Consider the following 21,284-nt stretch of genomic DNA (forward strand, 5'->3'; position numbering starts at 1 on the left):
TCCGGGCTGGGTGGAGAATGAATGGAGAGCGGCCCTGGGGAGAAGGACTTGGGGTGATGGGGGACGAGAAGCTCAACGTGACCCGGCAATGTGCGCTGGTTGTAAAAGGGTATAAGAAATCTACCGGGTGTGAGTTACCCTAGGTTTGCTTTATTACAGTGCCGGATGCACGGGGGAAACAGCTCGGCCCAACGTGCGTACGGGTGATTACCAACATGCAGGTTATATAGAATCAAAATATACATATTCATCATTTTTCTCAAAAAAAGGCAGTCCTATGATAATCATTTCTTGGAATTCATTTACGTAGCCTCCTCCCCGTCACGTGTGCTCAGTGATTTCAGTCGGTGGTCCTCAAGGGGTCTCTGGTGGTCGTCGGTGGTCGTCAGTGGTCGCGCACCCGTGTTTGCTGGATGACCCTCTTCTCGCAGGCGTGCGCAGTATCCTCGCTGTGGGTGCACCTGTCCGTTACAACTTACTTCATAAGATTAATATTCCCGGGCCTATTGTCCGGTTGGGTAGGGACTGTACGTGGAATGTAGCAGCATTGTACGTTGCCATGGTCAGTTAGCTTCATTACCTGTTACCTTGATTACAAACTAATTATTCCAAGCTAATCATTCTATAGTTTCTGTCTCACGGCCTCTATCCCATGATTACATTTTTCCCTTTTTGGAAGTTTTCCTTCCAGGCCTTGAGTAGCTTTCTGGTTAGCATAAGTTTTCTTATAGCTAAGCTTCTATATTTTCTACACTGGTATCACCAAAATTCGGGAATAAAGAAAACTCCTTAACACCGATTTAGCGTGAAGAAGCAGGCATTTCCTTTTATTGCAGCGCTGGGTGTCAGGAGGATAGTTCCTCTAATCAGGCACCCCTAACGCTGGTTCTCTTGTCATATTTATGCACAAACGTTACAAAGATTACAAAGCGGTGCGCTCCCTGTTACCGTAACTGGTTTGTATTTCTTCGCCTAGTATGCAAACTAGAACGTGCGCTCGGTTCCTTTCTCCGCCTCTGTCTTTTGAGTAGGTGGGATAATTTGGGTAGGGGGCTCGTGGGTCGGTGGTGGTGGGGACCCTGGCCCAAATTACCTTTCCCCTAGTTTCTCAATACTTCGGTGTTGGCAATTGTTCGCTATGTGCCTCAGGAAGATAAGGATGCTGCTGGAGGCAATTAGCGTCCTCCCTTTCTGAGAAGTACGTACATAAGGGCCTTGAAGTGTCTTGTAGCTCCTCCTTGTGATCATGATGTGTAGCAGGTGCTCATGCTAAGAATTGTTAGCCTTCTACCTAAAGTAGAAATGAATAGTTTTTTATCACATATAAGTAAGCCTTCATTACAGGCCTATCTTTTTTGCTACATTTCCACCCTTTTGAAACTTTTAAGATCTTTTCAGACCCTTTTAAGTTTCACATTCGCCCTTCTTTATCAGAGCCATATATATATGTATCAGTAGATATATCAGCAGTAACCGTACCTGTCCCGACAGGGCAAGACATCTTACATACTTGACAGACCCTTTCAAACCCGATTCAATTTGATTTTTAAAGGCCCTTCTGTAGTTCCTTGCCACTGATCCAAGGGGCCTTTCTTAACTCGGTGTGGTGAGTTGACCCTGGCTGGGGGCCAGGTCTATTGCTCCCCTCGTTCACTAGACAGGGGAGAAAAAAGTATAACGAAAAGCTTGTGGGTCGAGATAAGGACAGGGAGAGATCACTCGCTAATTATTGTCATGAGCAAAACAGACTGAACTTAGAGAGAAAATTCATCTAATTTATTACCAAGGAAAACAGAGTAGAGGAATGAGAAGTGAAATCAAATCTTAAAACACCTGCCCTCACCCCTCCCATCTTCCCAGGCTCAACTTCACTCCCGGCTTCAACCTCTGCCCCCCCACTCAGTGGCACAGGGGGACAGGGAATGGGGGTTACGGCCAGTTCATCACACGTTGTTTCTGCAGCTTCTTCACCCTCAGGGGGAGGACTCCTCTCATCGTTCCCCTGCTCCAACATGGAGTCCCTCTCACGGGAGACAGTCCTTCACGAACTGCTCCAGCGTGGGTCTCTCCCACGGGGTGCAGACCTTCAGGAGCAGACTGCTCCAGCGTCGGTCCCCCACGGGGTCACAAGTCCTGCCAGCAAACCTGCTCCGGCGTGGGCTCCTCTCTCCGTGGGGCCGCGGGTCCTGCCAGGAGCTTGCTCCAGCACCGGCTTCCCATGGGGTCACAGCCTCCTTCAGGTGCCTCCACCTGCTCCGGTGTGGGGTCCTCCATGGGCTGCAGGTGGAATTTCTACACCCCCTCATCTTTCCTCCATGGGCTGCAAGGGGACGGCCTGCCTCACCGTGGTCTTCACCACGGGCTGCAGGGGGATGTCTGCTCCGGTGCCTGGAGCGCCTCCTCCCCCTCCTTCTGCACTGACCTGGGCGTCTGCAGAGTTTCTTACATCTTCTCCCTCCTCTCTCCGGCTGCAAAAGCGCTCTCTAACTGTGTTTTTCCCTTCTTAAATATGTTATCACAGAGGCGCTGATTGGCTCGGCCTTGGCCAGCGGCGGGTCCGTCTTGGAGCCGGCCGGCATTGGCTCTATCAGACACAGGGGAAGCTTCCGGCAGCTTCTCACAGAAGCCACCTCTGTAGCCCCTCCGCTACCAAAACCTTGCCACGCAAACCCAACGCACTCTGGTATAGTGGATTCATGGTTTAATTCCTTCAACCTTGATTGCTGTGTGAGTTGTCAAAAGAATCTGGGAGGGTCCTTTCCACTTTTCCTGTAGCGGTTCAGAGTTCCAAGTCTTTATGTAGATGTGGTCGCCTGATACCTGTGAATATTGAAATATTAAGATCAATTCAAGCAATTAGAGCCATTGCTCAATAGATGTAACCAAACAAAAGGGAAACCATTGTAACTTAGAAAATAATTAGTTGTAAGATAAGAAGCTCTGGAACAATCTCATTTTAAACAGCTCGGCCTTGGAAGAACAGATGCGCAAAGATAAGAAAGTTACAAAACCAGCCTTGAGGGATAAGGTATAGGTGATACCAGGAGTGAGTCTGAAGACCCCCGACGACCACCCGGAGGTGCCAACGAACACGCGTGAGTGACATTAGCATACGCGAACGAGTTCCCAGAAAAGCCGTGAATGTGATAAGCGCTACTCGGAAATATACTGAATATGTCTATTAACGTAGTATAAATACTTGCTAGTTTTGTCTTTTGGGTGTGCACGTGAGGTGGAGTTATCCCCCCTGCACCCAGCGCTGCAGTAAAGAATGGCTGCTTTCTAAAACTTCAAAAATAAGTCTTAGAGCGTGAATTATTTTGCCGCTTTCCGGTAACGCGCCAGGCTGGTACGGATGCACAGGGGTATCAAGGGTCAGAGGTTTGGATAAGGTGACGTATGTCTTCAGACCTGCAAGCGGTTTTTCCCAAAGTGACCAAATATTCACTTAAATCGTCATTCCCCCTTTACAGTAACCGCTCCCAGAAGCTCAGGTAATTGGTATGGCCTTCCATACGTGATCTCATAGGTACTGACCTAGCTGGGGGAGGGGTCCACACAGCGCCTTACCTGTCCTGTAAGGGGGGGAGCAGCCTATAGGATGTTCTCAGGCCCGCGTAGGCCAGATGGGGCCACGGAGCGCTCTCCGTAGGGGAAAGGGCCTATAGAGGAACTCCTATAGGAAGCTCCCTGTAGGAAAGGGAGCGGCCTTACGGCCCTGTGTACGGTACCTCCTATAGGTGCCGGCACGCACGGGACACCCCTATAGGGGCGGTGCTATAGGCGAGGGGCTGTTGTGGTCACGTGTCCGTCCGCCCGGGTCACGCGGCCCCACCCCCTCCCTCCTCAGTGGCCCCGCCTCCCCCGGACCAATCAGCGCCCGCGGAGGCGCCGGCGCGCGCGCGCCAATGGCCGCGAACGACGCCACCGTGATGGCACGGCGCCCCGGAGGGAGCGGGGCTTACGGGTGGGAGTGGCAGCCTCTCCTGCCAATAGCCAAGCGAGAGAAGAGGCGGGCGGGCCAATGAGGTTCTCCCATTTCCTCCGGTCGCCAGTAAAGGGGCGGAGAGCTGCGGCAAGGGGGCGGAGCGGCGGGTGGCCAATAGGGGCGAGGGGGGCGGGGCTAGCGGGGCCGGCCGGGACGCGGCGGGGGGACGCGGTGATCGCAGTTGCGGAGCGGTGAGTTGGGGGGGGGCGCGCGCGACACCGGGGACCATGTGACCCAGCCCCCACGTGACCTGCCCCCTCCCCTATAGGGCCTGACCCACGTGACTTGGATCCCCCCTCCGTATGGATCCGTGCCTTCCATGGGCTGGCCTCCCGCTATAGGCACCGGGACCTGTAGGGCCTGGGAGCCCTATGGAGACATCAGCCCTCTACAGGGGCTGGGACCCCCTATAGACCAGGCACCCCTATAGAAACTACGGCCCCTCTGCATAATACACACCACCCACCCCCTGTCAGCCCTCTGTACCAGTTGGGACACCCTATAGGACTTGGCACCCCCTATAGATCAGGCCCTTATAGGTTTGCTCCTCCATAGGGGTGCCAGTATGGACCAGTGCTCCCGGTTTGGCCCACTGGGCAGCTCATGCACAGGTCCGTATGGGGCCATATGGGGCAATAAGGGGCTATAAGGGGCTATACGTACCCGGAGGGGGCGTATGGGGCCGTATGGACTTTGCCCCCTTGGGTCAATGATTCACCCGGACGCCTGGGGCCGGAGGGGGGCGGGGAGCGGGGAGCCCCCGGCTGGGCGTGCAAGGGCGCGTGCGAGGGGCGTGCGAGGGCGCGTGCGAGGGCGGGCGGCCCGGCGTCGTGTCCAGGCCTGCTCAGGTCAGGGGTGGGGGAGCGTGCGAGGGGCGAGCGTGCGAGGAGCGCTTGTGCGAGGGGCGCTTGTGGAAAAGGTACTCGTGCAAGGGAGGGGCTTGTAGGAGGGGTGCTCGTGCAAGAGAGGTGGTTGTGCAAGGGGGCTTGTGGAAAAGGTGCTTGTACGAGAGAGGGGCTTGTGCAAGATGGGCTCGTGCGGGGGGGCTCGTGCAAGGGAGGGGCTTGTGCAAGAGGTGCTCATGCAAGGGGTGAAGGAGATGGGCTCGTGCAAGGGGAGCTTGCGGGAGAAAAACTCGTGCAAGACAGGCGCTCGTGCAAGAGACGCTCACGCATGAGGTGCTTGTGCAAGGAGATGGGCTCATGGAAGAGGTGCTCGTGCAAGAGAGGCATGCGTGCAAGGAGAGCCTGTGCAAGGGGTGCTTATGCAAAAGGGGCTTGTCAGAGAAGTGCTCGTGCAAGAGGTGCTTGTGCTGGAGACATGCTTGTGCAAAAGGCACTCGCGTGCAAGAGGTGTTTGTGCAAAAGGGGCTTGTGCGAGAGAGGGGCTTGTGCAGGAGGGGCTTGTGCAAGAGAGGTGCTTGTACAAGGGGAGCTCATGCAAGAGAGCTGCTCGTGCAAGGGGTGCTCATGCAAGGGAGGTGCTTGTGCGAGGAGAGCTCATGCGAGGGCTACTCGTGCAAATGTCCTCGTGCAGGGGGTGTGTGCTCGTGCAAGGGGGATACTTGTGCAAGACATGCTTGTGTAAGGGTGTTTTGCACACGCATGCGCCTGGAACACGCGTGTCGCCCCCCCCTTACTAACCTGCCCCTGCTAATTAATGGGGGGGGAGAGATCCAGGTGCATTATGGGATTGGGAGGGGATTCTCTAGTGTCTGATATAGGGTTGGGGGGGGGGGGGAGGGGACACGGGACGGATGACGACACCCGGGTCCCTTCCCGAGGGTTTGGGGGTCAAAGGGCACTGGGGGAAAGGGAGGGGGGGGAGGGGGGGTGGCTCGGGTCCCTTCTGGGAAAATTGTGGGGGGGAGGGGGAGATTCTTGGCTGTCCCCTATAGGGGTTATGGGTGTTTTTTGGTTGGGAGGGGGGTCGAAGGGCACTGGGGCAAAGGTGAGCAGCCCCGGATGCCCGGGTCCCTTCTGGGAAAGGCGGGGGAAGGGGAAAGGGGAGGGGATTCTCCACTGTCTCGTATAGGGTTGTGCTGGCAGCGGGTTTCGGGGGGCTGCTGAGCTGAGCTGTGACCCCCCTACTCGTGTCACCATCCTCCCTTCCCCCCCACCCCGTGTCCTGTGTCATCGCATCTGTGTGTGTCCTTTTCCAGATGTTGCAGCTGTGCGTCCCCCGCGGGGGCCGGGCCCTCCTGGGGGTGCGGTTGCTGCGGGGTCCCCCTGGGACCACCCGCCCCGTCAGCTACCAGCCCATCCGCAAGGTCCTGGTGGCCAACCGAGGTGAGTGATGGCCCTGGGGACACCACCCCATCCCCTGGGGTCCCCCCCCGTCCCCCTCCATCCCCCTGGGTCATCCCCCCCATCCCCTGAGGTCCCCCCATGTTCTCTCCATCCTCCTGGGTCCTCCCTCTTTGTCCCCTGGGTGCTCCCCATGTCCCCTGGGACACACCCCCCCCCCGCCACCTTGTCCCCTGGGTCCTCCCCAGGGTGTCCCCATGGGGTGTCCCAGTGTCCCCCTCCCAGCCGGGATATCCCCAATGGGACAGGATGTCCCTGGGGTGTCCCCATCCCAGTGACCCTGATGGGATGGGCGTGTCCCCAGGGTGTCCCCATCCCCGTGTCCCCAGGGTGTCCCCGTCCCCATGTCCCCCTCCTAGCCGGGATATCCCCAACGGGACAGGGTGTCCCCGGGGTGTCCCCATGTCCCTGTCCCACTCCCCGTCCCCAAGGTGAGATCGCTATCCGGGTATTCCGGGCTTGCACGGAGCTGGGGATCCGGACGGTGGCCGTGTACTCGGAGCAGGACACGGGGCAGATGCACCGGCAGAAGGCGGACGAGGCTTATCTGGTGGGGCGGGGGCTGCCCCCCGTCCAGGCCTACCTCCACATCCCCGACATCATCCGCGTCGCCCAGGTACCCCCCCGGGGGTGGGGGGGGGTGTGACTGGGGGCTCTGGGATGGGGAATGTCTGGGGACCCTATGGGGGGACATCTGGGGACCCTGTGGGGGGATATCTGGGGGGAGCACGCCTGAGGACCCTATGGGGGGGACAGCCTGGGTGGGGGGGCATGCCTGGGGACCCTATGAGGGGGACATCTGGGTCCCCTGGGGATGGGGCCACCCGAATACCTGGGTCCATAAGTGAGGGGGTGTCTGAGGGGTGCTGGGGTGGTCACGTGACCCACCCCCCCACACACACCCCCGCAGGAGAACGGGGTGGACGCCATCCACCCGGGATATGGGTTCCTGTCGGAGCGAGCCGACTTCGCCCAGGCCTGCCTGGACGCGGGGGTCCGGTTTGTGGGACCGCCCCCTGCCGTCGTCCGAAAGATGGGAGATAAAGTGGAGGCTCGTGCCATCGCCGTCGCTGCCGGTGGGGGGGGGAGCGTTATTTGGGGGGGTTATTTGGTTATTTGGGGGAATATGGGGAAGTTACGGGGGTTTTTTTGGAGGGTTTATGGGGTCTTTTGGAGAGTTAGGGGGTTTTGGGGGGGGGGTTATGAGGTCATGGGGAGTTCTGGGGGTTACAGGGGGGTTATTTGGGGGATATTGGGGGGTTATGGGGTTATTGGGGGGGCTGTGCAGTTATTGAGGGGGATTATGGGGTTTGAGGGGGGCTTAGGGGCGGTGACAGGGGTTTTGAGGGTGCTTATGGTGTTATTGGGGGGTTTATTGGGGGTTATGGGGCTATTGGGGTGTATGGGGGTGCTATGGGGGCTATTAGGGGGTTATGGAGTTATTTGAGAGATTATAGGTCTGTTGAGGGGGTTAATGGGGGGGTTATGGGGTTATTGGGGGTTATGGTGGGCTGTGAGGTTATTGGGGGTTATTAAGGTGGGTTATGGGGGGGTTATGGGGTTATTGAGGTGGGTTCTGTGGGGTTTTGGGGGGGGCTATGGGGTTTTTGGGGGGTTATGGGGGTTACAGGGTTCTGTGGGGTCATTGGGGGGGTTACAGGAAGCTGGGGGGGGGGGGGCTATGGGGTTATCAAGGGGCTACAGGGGCATTATGGGGGGCTACAGGGACCAGGGGAGGGCGATGGAGTTAAGAGGTTTGGGGTGGGGTTTTCTGGGGTCGGGGGGAGGGAGCGGGGTGTCCCCGGCGCCGGCACTGACGGGTCCCTCCTAGGAGTGCCGGTGGTGCCGGGGACGCCGGCGCCAGTGTCGGTGCTGTCGGAGGCGCAGGATTTCGCCCGCCAGGTCGGTTTTCCCATCATCTTCAAGGCAGCTCACGGCGGCGGCGGCCGTGGCATGCGGGTGGTCCGCTCCCCTGAGGTACAGAGACTCCCCCCTGCCATGGGACCCCAACATCCAGACCCCACAGGACCCCCCCTGCCCTGGGACCCCGGCATCTGGGACTCCCAAATCTCTGGGGACCCCCCCTTGCCACAGGACATGCCCCCTGCCATGGGACCTTGGTGTCTGGAACCCCCAAATCCCTGGGATCCCCACGCTGCCCAGACCCCACAGGACCCCCTCTCCCCTGGGACCTTGGTGTCTAGGACCCCCAAATCTCTGGGACACCCCTCCTGCCACAGGACACACACCCCCCTCCACAGGACACTGGAGTCTGGAACCCCCAAATCCCTGGGACCCCCAAATCCCTGGGACTCCCCCTACCATGGGACCCCCACCCTGCCACAGGACCCTCAAATCCCTGGGACCCCCAATTCCCCAGAACACCCCCAGCCTGGTGACCCTGGCATTTTGTGAGGGGGGACCCAGACGTTTGGGGGGGCACCCAGGAGTACCGTGAGGGACCCAGGTGTCTTGGGGGGGAACCCAGTCATGCCCAGGGGACCCCAGTGGGTGGGGTTTTGGGGGGGACCCAGCTGTTTAGGGGGGGGCCCAGACATCCGGGCGTTGGCAGGAGCTGGAGGAGAGTTTCTCCCGCGCGTCCTCGGAAGCTTTGGCCGCCTTCGGCAACGGGGCCCTTTTCGTGGAAAAGTTCATCGAGCGCCCGCGGCACATCGAGGTCCAGATCCTGGGTATGTCGGGGGGCTTTGGGGGGGTCTCTGGGAGAATTTGGGGGGTCTCTGGGGGCTTTTGGGGGGGTCTTTGGGGCTTTTGGGGGGTCTTGGGGCTTTTGGGGGAGTCCTTGGGGCTTTTGGGGGTCCTGGACACCTGGGTCCATTTTGGGGGTGCCTGGATGCCTGGGGGTGTTGTGTCCCCCCTCGTGACCCCCCTGCCATCCCCAGGGGACCAGCACGGGAACGTGGTCCACCTCTATGAGCGGGATTGCTCCATCCAGCGCCGGCACCAAAAGGTGGTGGAGATTGCCCCGGCCGCACGCCTGCACCCCCAACTCCGCGCCCGCCTGGCTGACGACGCCGTCCGCATTGCCCGGCAGGTACCGGCACCCCAGAATCTGGGGAGGGGACCCAGGAATTGGGGGGCGGGACCCCAGACACTGTGGGGGAAACCAGGAGTTGGGTGAGGGGGAACCAAGAGACCATGGGGGGACCCAGGAGGGACCCAAGAGACTGTGGGGGGACCCAGGAGTTGGGTGGGGGGGACCCAGGAATTTGGGGGGACACACCCAGGAATCCAGGGAGGAGACCTGCACCCATCACCAGGGTACCCAGGAGGGACCCAAGAGACCATGGGGGGACCCAGGAGTTGGGTGGGGGACACCCAGGAATTGGGGAGGACACCCAGGAGTCCAGGGAATGGACCTGCACCCATCACCAGGGGACCCAGGAGTTGGGTGGGGAGACCCAAGCACCCAGAGATGGAACCTTGGAGTCTGTGGGGTGACACGCATCCCCTTGGGTGGGGGGTGGGGGCACCCAGACGTCCGTGCTGACAGTGGTGGGTGCCACAGGTGGGCTACGAGAACGCGGGGACGGTGGAATTCCTGGTGGACCAGAGCGGGAGCTACTACTTCATCGAGGTCAACTCCCGGCTCCAGGTGGAACACACCGTCACCGAAGAGATCACTGAGTGAGTGCCAGGACACCGGGGTCCCTGGGGGAAGGTGGGGGGGGGGATACCGGGGACCTCTGGGTGCTTGGGAGGACGAAGGGTACTGGGGTGGGTCCCTGGGGGGACGCGGAATGCTCTGGTGTCCCCCCATGCCAGGGATGCTCTGGCACCCCCACCCTGGGGATGGCTGGGTGTCCCCCCACCCCGGGGATGCTCCGGTGTCCCCCCCACCCCAGGGATGTCTGGGTGTCCCCCCATCCCGGGGATGCTCTGGCATCCCCTCAACAGGGATGTCCGGCTGTCCCCCCCACCCTTGGGGATGTCCGGGTATCCCCCCCACCCCAGGGATCCTCTGGTGTCCCCCCACCCTGGGGGATGTCTGGATGTCCCCCCACCCCGGGGATATCTGGGCGTCTCCCCCCCCACCATGAGGACACTGGGTGACACCCGGGTAGCGTGGACCTGGTCCACGCGCAGCTGCAGGTGGCGGCGGGCCGGTCGTTGCCGGAGCTCGGGCTGCGCCAGGAGAACATCCGGGTGAACGGCTGCGCCATCCAGTGCCGCGTCACCACCGAGGATCCCGCTCGCGGGTTTCAACCAGACACCGGTCGCATCGAGGTGCCCCCCTCTCCAAGAACACCCTCCCCCCCATACACACACCCCCCTCCATGGGAGCACCCGTGGGACCCCCCCCAGGACCCCTCACCGTGGGTCCTCCCCATGTTCCTAATCCCTGGGGGACACCCCCCAATGGGACACCCCCCAGTGGTACCCCCCGCCATGGGACCCCCTGCCATGGGACCCTCCCCACAATGGGACACCCTGATGGGGTCACCCCATGGGACCCCCCCGATGGGACACCTCCCGATGGGATCACCCCTGCGACCCCCTCCATGGGACACCCCCCTCCGATGTGACTCAACTCAGGACACCCCCCTTGAGACCCCCCCCAGAACCTCTCCCATTAGACCCACATATAGGGCCCATAGGTACCTATAGGAGGCTCTATAGGGGCTCCCTGGGACCACACAGAGCCCATAAGTGCCTGTAGGAAGCCCTGTAGGGCCTCTGTGGGACCATATAGAACCCACAGGTGCCTGTAGGAAGCTCTATAGGGGCTCTGTAGGTTGGAGGGTGCCCATAGGAGGCTCCGTGGGGCAGGTGGATGCCCACAGGAGGCTCTATAGGGGCTCTGTGAGACCCTATAGAGCCCATAGGTGCCCACAGGAGGCTCTATAGGGGCTCCACAGGACCCTGTAGCCTCACAGGTGGCTACGGAGCTGTCTATAGGGTCCAGAGGTGCCTATACGAGGCTCTATACAGGGTGTGTGTGGTGGGCAGGTGCCCGTAGGAGACCCTGTGAGGCCGGGGGTTGCCCATAGGAGGCCCTATAGGATCCCCACAGGACCCTGTAAGGCCCATGGGCACCTATAGGGTTCTCTATAGGGTACGGGGGTGTCGGCAGGTGTTCCGCAGCGGCGAGGGGATGGGGATCCGCCTGGACGGGGCTTCGGCGTTCCAGGGGGCCCTGATCTCCCCCCACTACGACTCGTTGCTGGTGAAAGTGGTGGCCCACGGCCCCGACCAACCGGCCGCCGCCGCCAAGATGAGCCGGGCCCTGGCCGAATTCCGCATCCGAGGTGTCAAGGTGAGACGGGGACCCTTGTGCGACGCACGGGGAAAGGGTGTGAAGGGGGCTCTTGTGCGATGCACGAGGGGGTGGGAGTGGTGCATGCGCTGGGGTGGTTGGGAAATGGACCGGGGGGGGGTGTTGAGGGGGCTCTTGTGCAATACACGGGGGGGCCTCGTGCGATGCACGAGGGGGTGGGGGTGTGCGATGCACCGAGGGGGTTGTGCGATGTACCGGGGGGCTTGTGCAATGCACCAGGAGGTTTGGGGGGGGCTCTTGTGCAATGCACAGGGGCCCCCGTGCAATGCATAATGGTATAGAGGGGTCACGCAATGCACCAGGGGATTTGTGCAACGCACAGGGGGGTATGAGGGGGGCTCTCATGTGATGCACGAGAGCTCCTTGTGCAACGTGCGGTGGGGTGGAGGGGTTGTGCAGTGCACCAGGGTATTTGTGCAATGCACTGGAGGGGGTGAGGGTGCCCCTTGTGCGACACACAACGCGGCGGGGGGGTTGTGCAACACACTAGAAGACTTGTGCAGCACACAGGGGGGTATGGAGGAGCTCTCGTGCAACACACGATGGGGCGGGAGGGATTGTGCAATTCACCAGCTAACTCGTGCACCGCACCGGCGTCCCCGTGAGTTGCACAAGGGGGATGCCCCCCCACCCACCCCGGTGTGTCGCACAAGGAGGCGGTGGGTGGAGGTGAAGATGCCTGGCCCCTTGTGCGTTCCACGCTAACGGACGCGTCTCGCGCAGACGAACATCCCGTTCCTGCAGAACGTCCTGGCCCACCCCCAGTTTTTGGGGGGCGCCGCTGACACCCAGTTCATCGACGAGAACCCTGAACTCTTCCACCTCCGCCCTGGCCAGAATCGGGCCCAGAAGTTACTTCATTATCTGGGTGGGGGGGGCTGGGGGGGGCTCTGGGGGTCCCTGAGGGTCCTTGGGGGCTCTTGGGGGGGGCTCTGGGGGTCCCTGGGGGTTATAAGGGGTTCTTGGGGGGGCTCTGGGGGTCCCTGGGGATAATAAGGGGGTTCTGGGGGGGCTCTGGGGGTCCCTGAGGGTCCTTGGGGGCTCTTGGGGGGGGCTCTGGGGGTCCCTGGGGGTTCTTGGGGGGTTCTTAGGGGCTCTGGGGGTTCTAAGGGTTCTTGGGGGGTGGGGGGGGAGGGCACTGCGAAGGGTCTGGGGGCTCTTAGGGGTCCCTGAGGGGGGTTGGGAGGTTTCTGGGGGGGGTCCCTGGGGGGCTCTAAGGGGCCTTTGGGGGGGGCTGGGGGTCCCTGGGGACTCTGAGGGGGCTTTGTCCTCGGGTGGGGGGTGTCCCTGGGGGCTTTTAGGGGGGTCCTGGCCCCCCCTCGACCATGTGCCCCCCCCCTGCCCCCAGGTCACGTGATGGTGAACGGCCCCAGCACCCCCCTCCCCGTCAAGGCGAAGGCGGCGCTGGTGGAGCCCAACCCCCCCCCGGTGCCCATGGGTGAGCGGGGGAGGGGCAGGACGCGGCCCTGGCATGTATGTGGCGTGCGAACGGTGCGTGGCGTGTGCTTGGCGTGTACACGGCACGCCTTGGCGTGGGCTTGGTGTGTGCGTGGGGTGTGTGCTTGGCATGTGCACGCCATGACACGGCGTCTCCGTGACGTATGCACGGCAAGTGCGTGACATACTGCGGCGTGCGCGTGGTGAGCTATAGCGTGTGCTTAACGTGTGCTTGGCATGCCGTACCACGTGCTTGGTGTGTGCATTTGGCATGATGACATGGCGTGTCTGTGACATATGCACGGCACACGCGTGACATACTGTGGCATGTGCATGGCGAACCATAGCATGTGCTTGGTGTGTGTGCTTGGCGTGTGCTTAGCATGTACTTGGCATGCCGTACCATGTGCTTGGTGTGTACATTTGGCATGACGACACGGCACGTCCATGACATATGCACAGCACATGCATGACATACTGTGGCATGTGCATGGCAAACCATAGCATGTGCTTGGCGTGTGCTTGGCATGCCATGCCGTGTGCTCGGTGTGCGCTCGGTTCGTGCATTCGGCATGACGACACGGCACATCTGTGCCATATGCGCAGCGTACCGTGGCGTGCGCATGGCGTGTACCGCCCCCACACGTGACACCCCCCCTCCCCGGTGCTGCAGGGCCTCCCCCGGCGGGGCTGCGGGCGGTGTTGGAGCGGGAGGGCCCGGCGGGTTTCGCCCGGGCGGTACGAGCTCACCGGGGGCTGCTGCTGACCGACACCACCTTCCGCGACGCCCACCAATCCCTGCTCGCCACCCGCGTCCGCACGCGTGACCTCGCTCGCGTTGCCCCCTTCGTCGCGCACGCTCTCAGCCCCCTCTGCAGCATGGAGACCTGGGGAGGTGAGGGGGCGGGGCCTGAGGGGGCGGGGCATCGCTGGGGTGTGCTGGGCTCACCTGGGTGGGCAAGGCCAAGGGGGCGGGGCTTTCATTGAGGGGGCGGGGTCTGTAGGGGCGGGGTCTTGGGGTGTGCTGGGTGAATGGGCAGGTAGGATGCCCTCAGGGTGGGGCTTCACTGAGGGGGTGGGGCTTTGGTGCAGGGGCGGGGTCTTGAGGGGTGGAGCATGGGGGGGCATTGAGGTTCAATGGGAGAGGGTGTCCAGGGGTGGGGCTTGCTGGGTGGGGTTTCGCTGGTGCAGGGTGCCTGGGGCGGGGCTTCACCAGGGGGGCGGGGCTTGCCTGGGGAGCACTGAGCATTGTGGCCAGGGTGCGAAGGAGGGCTTGCACGAGGGGGGCGGGGCTTGCACAAGAGGTCAGCACGAAGGCGGGTCCGTATCCGGCAGGCGCCACTTTCGACGTGGCCATGCGATTCCTGCACGAGTGCCCCTGGGAGCGGCTGCGGGAGCTGCGGCGCCTGGTCCCCAACATCCCCTTCCAGATGCTGCTGCGTGGCGCCAATGCCGTCGGCTACACCAACTACCCCGACAACGTCGTCTACCGGTGGGGAGGGGGGACATGGGGGGGATGTGGGGACATGGGGGGATAGGGGGCAAGGGGGGGTGAGGGGACGGCGACGTGAGAGACAAAGGGTAAGGGGGGACATGGGGGAGACCTGGGGACATGGAGGGATGAGGGGGCGTGAGGGGGGACATGGGGACGTGGAGGGGACATGGAAGGATGAGAGGACATGGGATGTGAAGGACTTGGGCAGGTGGAGGGACATGGGGAGATGAGGGGACGTGAGGGGACATGGGGGGGACATGGGAAGATATGGATGGTTGAGAGGACGTGGAGGCTCTTTGTGGGGAGAAGAGGGCACATGGTGGCACGAGGGGACATGAGATGTGAAGACCATGGGGACGTGGAGGGATGTGGTGGGATGGGGGGACACGAGGACAGGGGATATGGGGGATGAAGGGACACGACGACAGGGGACATGGGGGATGAAGGGACAGGGGGAGATGGGATTTGAAGGACGCGGGGACACAAGGAGGGATGAGACGGGATGTGAAGGACACGGGGAGACGTGGTGGGATGAGGCGTCACGAGAATGTGGAGGGTCGTGGAGGGATGAAGGGACATCAGAACACGGTGGGTCATGGGTTGAGGGGATATGGGGACATGGCGGGGACACGAGGGACCCCCAGTCTCCCCCTAAACCCCCTTTTCCCCCTGCCTCTCCCCAGCTTCTGCGAGGTGGCGGTGGCCAACGGGATGGACATCTTCCGAGTCTTTGATGCCCTCAACTATCTCCCCAACCTGGTGCTGGGAGTGGAGGCGGCCGGCCGGGCGGGGGCAGTGGTGGAGGCCGCCCTGTCCTACACCGGGGACGTGGCTGACCCTGCTCGCACCAAGTACAGCCTTGACTACTACCTGGGCCTGGCCCGCGAGCTGGTGGCCGCCGGCACCCACATCCTCTGCATCAAGGTTTGGGGTCAGGGGGTGGTCCTTGGGGGTGATGGGAGGGGGGAAGAGGGAATGGGAGGGGGCTTTGGGGGGGCTGGGAGGGTGAATGGGGGTCCTGGGGGGATGGGAGGGGGGATTTGAGGGTGCTGGGGGGGGTGGGATGGGGAATTGAGGGGCCTGGAGGAGGTGGGAGGTGGATTTGGGGGTCCCCTACTCCCCCAAGACACAGTGGGGCAGCTGTTGGGGGGGGAGGATCAAGATGGGTTGGGAGGTGGTGTGTCCCCATGACCCCTCCATGACCCCTATGACCCCCCTCCATGACCCCTCTGTCCCCCTTCCCAGGACATGGCGGGGCTGCTGACGCCAGCGGCCGCCCGGTTGCTGGTGGGGGCCCTACGGGAGCAGTTCCCCGAGGTGCCGCTGCATGTCCACAGCCATGACACCGCTGGGGCCGCCGTTGCCTCCATGCTGGCGGCCGCCAATGCTGGCGCTGACGTGGTGGACGTGGCTGTGGACGCCATGTCTGGCATGACCTCCCAACCCAGCATGGGCGCCATGGTGGCCTGTGCTCGCGGGACCCCCCTTGACACAGGTAAGGACACCCCCATCGTGGTCTTGGAGATGATGACGCGGTTATGGAGGTGCCACCATGGCCATAGAGGTGGCGATGTGGTTATGGAGGTGCCGCCATGGTCATAGAGGTGGTGGCATAGTTATGGAGGTGCCACTACAGTCATAGAGGTGGTGGCATAGTTATGGAGGTGCCACCACGGTCATAGAGGTGGTGACGTGGGCATGGAGGTGCCACCACAGTCATAGAGATGAATCCATGGCCATGATGATGCTGCTGTGGTCACAGCAATGGTACTATGGCCGTGGTGATGCCATTATGGTCATGGCAATGCCACTGTGGTCATGGAGGTGCCACCATGGTCGTGGCAATGCCACCACAGCCATGGAGGTGCCACCATGGCCATGGTGATGGATCCACGGCCATCGTGATGCCACCTCAGTCATGACATTATGCCCAATCCATGGTGTCCCTCAACCACAGCGGCCCCCAACCCATGCCCACCCTTCCCTATGGCATCCCCATTGCGTGGGGGGTCCCCATCCATGGGTGGCCCCCCCACCCACATCCCCCTCCGTGTCCCCTCAGGCATCACGCTGGAGCGGGTGTTCGAGTACAGCGAGTACTGGGAGGGGGCACGGGCGCTCTACGCCGCCTTTGACTGCACGGCCACCATGAAGTCGGGCAATGCGGACGTCTACGAGAACGAGATCCCTGGAGGACAATACACCAACCTCCACTTCCAGGCCCATGCCATGGGGCTGGGCCACAAGTTCAAGGAGGTCAAGAAAGCCTACGCCGAGGCCAACAAGCTCCTCGGGGACCTCATTAAGGTGGGGGTAGGGCTGGGAGGGGTTGAGGGTGGTCTTCATGGGGTGCGGGGTCTCAGCGTGATGGGTGGTTCTCCATAGGATGGTCTCCATAGGGATGGGGTGGTCTCCGTAGGGTTGTCTCCATGGGGTGGGATGGTCACCATGGGGTGATCTCTGTGAGGTGGGTGGGCTCCATGGGGTGGGTGGGCTCCATAGGATGTTCTCCATGGAGTGGGTGGGCTCAGTGTGATAGATGGTCTCCATAAGATGATCTCCATGGGGAAGGTGATCTCTGTGGGGAAGGTGGTCTCCATGGAGGTATGATGGTCTCCCTGGGGTGGATGATCTCCATGGGGCAATCTTTGTGGGGTGGGATGGGTGCTCCATGGGATGGGCGCTCCATGGGGTGGGATGGTCTCCATGGGAGGGGTGCTCTCCATGGGGCAAGACCCCTCTAGGGCGAGCTGCTCTCCATCCCTAGGAAGGATCCCTACGGGAGCAGCGTAGCGGGTTGGCACCTTGGGGTGACACCACGAGGTGACACCCATGGGGTGACGCCTCCGGGTGTTGCCGGGCGCAGGTGACGCCGTCCTCGAAGGTGGTGGGGGACCTGGCGCAGTTCATGGTGCAGAACGGGCTGTCGCGGGAGGAGGTGGAGGCGCGGGCGGACGAGCTCTCCTTCCCCCTCTCCGTCGTGGAGTTCCTCCAGGGTCACATCGGAACCCCCCCAGGGGGCTTCCCCGAGCCCTTCCGCTCCCGGGTGAGTGGGAGCACTGGGAGGGCACTGGAGGTGGCTGGGGGCCATTGGAAAGGAACTGGGAGCTACTGGGAGGGACTAGGGGGGCAAGGAGACTGGGGGCCATTGAAAGGAACTGGGAGCTACTGGGAGGGACATGGAGGGTACTGGGAGGCACTGGGAGGAGACTGGGGGCCATTGAGAGGAACTGGGAGCTACTGGGAGGGACATGAAGGGTACTGGGAGGGCACTGGAGGAGGCTGGGGGGCACCGGGAGGGAATGGGAGGCACTGGAAAGGAACTGGGAGGCACTGGGAGGGTTTACTGGAGGCTGTTGCCATGGCACCGGGCCCCAGTGACAGCACGTGGTGCTGGTTGCCATGGCGACGGTCCCTGGCAATGGCCCCAGTGCCAGCTGCCTGGGAATGGATCCTAATGCTGGTTGCCATGGCACCCGACCCTAGCAACAGGTCCCAGTACCAGTTACCATGGCACCAGCCCCTAGCAAAGTCCTGGTGCTGGTTGCCATGGCACCTGACCCTAGCAACGGGTCCTAGTGCTGGTTACCACAGCAACAGCCAACAGCAATGGGTCCTAGTACTGGTTACCATGGCACCCAGCCCCTAGCAACGGTCCCTGGACAGGATGCCACAGTCCCTACCACCACCTCCATCACCGGTTGCCATGCCAACACCTTCCATATATTCCCCGCCCCCAGGTACTGAAGGACCTGCCCCGTGTCGAGGGGCGGCCAGGGGCTTCGCTGCCGCCGCTGGATTTCGAGGCGCTGGGGCAGGAATTGGCGGCGCGACATGGGGCCTCCCCCAGCTCCGAGGAGCTGCTCTCGGCCGCTCTGTACCCCAAAGTCTACGATGAGTTTCGTACCTTCACCTCCACCTTCGGCCCTGTCTCCTGCCTGGGCACCCGCCTCTTCCTCGAGGGTCCCACCATCGCCGAAGAGTTTGAGGTGGGGGAGGTTTTGGGGGAGGGTAGGGAGGGGGAGAGGGGACTGGGAGGCACTGGGAGGGGACTGAGTGGTACTGGGCAGCAATGGAAGGACATTGGGAGGCACTGGGAGGGGACTGGGGGGCACCGGGGGTGACCAGGAGGGGACTGAGGGGTACTGGGAGGCACTGGGAATGCAGTGTCCCCTTACACACCCTCACGCACACCCAGCAGCTGTCACACACTTCTGGGGCCTCTTGCACGCTCCTGGTGCCCCTCGCACACCCTGGTGCGCCCCTTGCACACCCCTGAGTCCCCTTGCACGTCGTCTCCCACACACCCAGGACCCTTTGCACACCCATTCTTTTGCACACCCGCTTCCTTGCACGCCCACCCCTTGCATGCCTGGCAGGTGGAGCTGGAGCGGGGGAAGACGCTGCACATCAAGGCGCTGGCGCTGGGGGACCTGAATGCCACGGGGCAGCGAGAGGTTTTCTTCGAGCTCAATGGGCAACTGCGCTCCATCCTCGTGCGAGACACCCAGGCCCTGAAGGTGGGGGGTGCCTGAGGGGGGTTTGGGGGGAGGTCTGAGGGGGTTTCAGAGGGTCTGGGGGGATGATGGAGGGAGCTCAATGGGCAGCTGCGCTCCATCCTTGTGTGAGACACCCAGGCCACAAAAGAAGGAGTGGTCTGGGGGGGGGGGACACAGAGGGTTTGGGGGGGTCTGGGGGCACACAGAGAGGGCATGAGGGGCTTTGGGGGTGATGGGAGGGACACGGAGGTGTTTTGGTGGGGGTCTGGAGGGGGACACGGAGGGGTATGAGAGGGCAAAGAGGGGATGTGAAGGGGTTTGGGGGGGGGTTGAGGGGTTCTGGGGGGGCACAGAGGGGTTTGGGGGGGTTGGGGGGTGAAGAGGGGGTATGAGGGGTTTTAGGGGGGTCACAGAGGGGGCTGGGGATTGTGGTGGGTTCTGGGGGACACAGAGGGGTTCTAGGGGACTTGGGGGGGTGTCTGTGGGGATATTGGGGGGTCCCAAGGACCAGGGGGGTCCCAGGGATCATAGGAGTGTCTTGGGAGTTTTTTGGGGGGGGAGTTGTCCCCAGGACCATGGGGGGTCCTGTGGGACATGGGAGGAGCCTGGGGGACACACGGGGGACTTGGGGGACACGAGGACTGGGGGGCCCCAGCACCCCCCATAACCCCCCTTTTTCCCACCCTTTTTTTCCCCTTCCCCCCCCCAGGAGATGCATGTGCACCCGAAGGCGGATCGGGGGGCCAAGGGGCAGGTGGGGGCCCCCATGCCAGGGGAGGTGGTGGAGGTCCGGGTGGATTTGGGGGCATCGGTGGCCAAGGGGGACCCCCTCTGCGTCCTCAGTGCCATGAAGATGGAGATGGTGGTGACGGCCCCCCTGGCTGGAACCGTCGCCCGCCTCCATGTTCGACCTGGAATGAGCTTGGAGGGTGATGACCTCATCGTCGAAATCGAGTAGGAGGATGTCACAGGACCCCCCCCCAACACCCACCCCTGCCCCCCCCCAAAAAACCCACCCCCAAAAACCCACCCAAAACACTACCCCTGCCAAATGGTGCGCTGGCCCTTTAAGAGCGACCTCCCCCCTCCGTGGAAAGGGGGTGCAGTCTGTTTTGGGAGGGGCACCCCTTAATTAGATGGGGGGTTTAATTAAGGGGAGCGCCTCTTAGTCGGGGGACACCCGTTAATTGGAGGGGCAACCCAGAATTGTGCGGCACCCTTCATTTTGGGGGGGGCACTCCTTAATTAGAGGGGCACCCCTTAATTAGGGGGGCATTTCATTTGCGGGGCACCCCATTTTGGGGGGCCACCCCTTATTTTGGAGGGGGCATGCCTTAATTAGGGGGCACTCCTTAATTAGGAGGGCACCCCATTTGGGGGGGCACCCCATTTTTGCGGGGCACCCCTTATTTTGGAGGGGGCACGCCTTAATTGGGGGGCACCCCTGAACTGGGGGGGGGGTGTCATCTCATAATTGGGGGGGTACCCCGTTTGGGGGGGGTTCAGCCTCTTTTGGGGGGGTCACTTCTTGGGGGGTGTCCCCCCACTTTTGGGTATCCCCTCACATTTTGGGGGGGATCCCCCCTCCTGTGCTCCCTCCCTCTTAGCGCGGGGGGGGGTCAGCCCCACCCCCACCCCCATTTCATTAACCCTGCCATGCTGCCTTAGGGGAGCCCGGAGGTTTTTTGGGGGGGGAGGGGGGCCCTCCCCCCTGCCCCCCAGCTGCCCTTCCCCCCCCCCGTTGCTGCCAAACGCCCCTCCCCCACCCGCGAAGGGCGGGAGGGGGGAATGGGGGAGGGGCGGGGGGGCGGAGTCTGTGACCAAAGGGCGGGATTGAGACTGGACGATATTTGGGGGGGGGGGGGGCCTCCCCCCCCCCACGGGAACAAACCGGGAGGGGGAGGAGCGAGGGGGCCCTTCCCCCCACCCCCCCGGGGGGATGTCCCGGGCAATAAAGACTGGACTAACCACGCCCACCGCCTATGGGGGCTGTAGGGGGTGGGCGTGGCTATGGGGGATCCTTAGAGCTGCTATAGGGGATGGGGGGGCGGCAGCTCGGGGCTGTAGGGAGCCTATAGGGGATCCGGGGGGGCTATAGGGGTAGGTAGGAGCCTATAAAGGAAAATGGGGTGCTATAGGGGAAGGCAGGAACCTATAGGCGACATGGGGACCCTATAAGTGACCAGAGGAGCCTATAGGGGAACAGCCTATAGGTGAACACAGGCGCCTATAGATGAACACGAGCTTTATGGAGACGGCGACG

General features: G+C 62.1%; 1 protein-coding gene and 1 long non-coding RNA gene across 3 annotated transcripts; one reads left to right on the plus strand and one right to left on the minus strand.

Annotated features, from left to right (window-relative positions):
• Nucleotides 1-1,754: 1,754 nt before the first annotated feature.
• LOC129198744 (uncharacterized) lies at nt 1,755-3,782 on the minus strand. The gene is made up of 2 exons (XR_008574517.1): nt 3,571-3,782; nt 1,755-2,820 (listed from the first exon to the last, which is right to left on the minus strand). It is a non-coding gene; the product is annotated as an uncharacterized LOC129198744 (long non-coding RNA).
• A 340-nt stretch (nt 3,783-4,122) lies between these two features.
• PC (pyruvate carboxylase) lies at nt 4,123-20,992 on the plus strand. Of its 2 annotated transcripts, none has more exons than XM_054808362.1 (21): nt 4,123-4,179; nt 6,150-6,276; nt 6,726-6,910; nt 7,205-7,370; nt 8,126-8,271; nt 8,867-8,984; nt 9,195-9,346; nt 9,821-9,939; nt 10,377-10,539; nt 11,387-11,569; nt 12,314-12,458; nt 12,939-13,028; nt 13,701-13,922; nt 14,363-14,519; nt 15,206-15,446; nt 15,768-16,017; nt 16,585-16,829; nt 17,389-17,568; nt 18,263-18,511; nt 18,902-19,042; nt 19,731-20,992. In XM_054808362.1, the coding sequence occupies exons 2-21, from the start codon at nt 6,150-6,152 to the stop codon at nt 19,977-19,979; spliced, it is 3,528 nt and encodes a 1,175-aa protein (XP_054664337.1). In that variant the 5' UTR covers nt 4,123-4,179; the 3' UTR covers nt 19,980-20,992. The 2 variants fall into 2 exon arrangements, with proteins under 2 accessions (XP_054664337.1, XP_054664338.1); XM_054808363.1 differs by lacking the exon at nt 4,123-4,179 and adding an exon at nt 4,888-4,907.
• The last annotated feature ends 292 nt before the right edge of the window (nt 20,993-21,284 follow it).

Source organism: Grus americana, chromosome 35 (assembly GCF_028858705.1).
Source record: "Grus americana isolate bGruAme1 chromosome 35, bGruAme1.mat, whole genome shotgun sequence".
NCBI classification, from domain to species: domain Eukaryota; kingdom Metazoa; phylum Chordata; class Aves; order Gruiformes; family Gruidae; genus Grus; species Grus americana.

What these genes read in the sequence shown, in the direction of transcription:
- PC (XM_054808362.1), top strand. Translation starts at nt 6,150, where the DNA reads ATGTTGCAGCTGTGCGTCCCCCGCGGGGGCCGGGCCCTCCTGGGGGTG. An exon ending in GGGTGGTCCGCTCCCCTGAG is followed by an intron (nt 8,272 to 8,866) that starts GTACAGAGACTC and finishes GGGCGTTGGCAG; the next exon opens with GAGCTGGAGGAGAGTTTCTC. An exon ending in TCCGCATCCGAGGTGTCAAG is followed by an intron (nt 11,570 to 12,313) that starts GTGAGACGGGGA and finishes CGTCTCGCGCAG; the next exon opens with ACGAACATCCCGTTCCTGCA.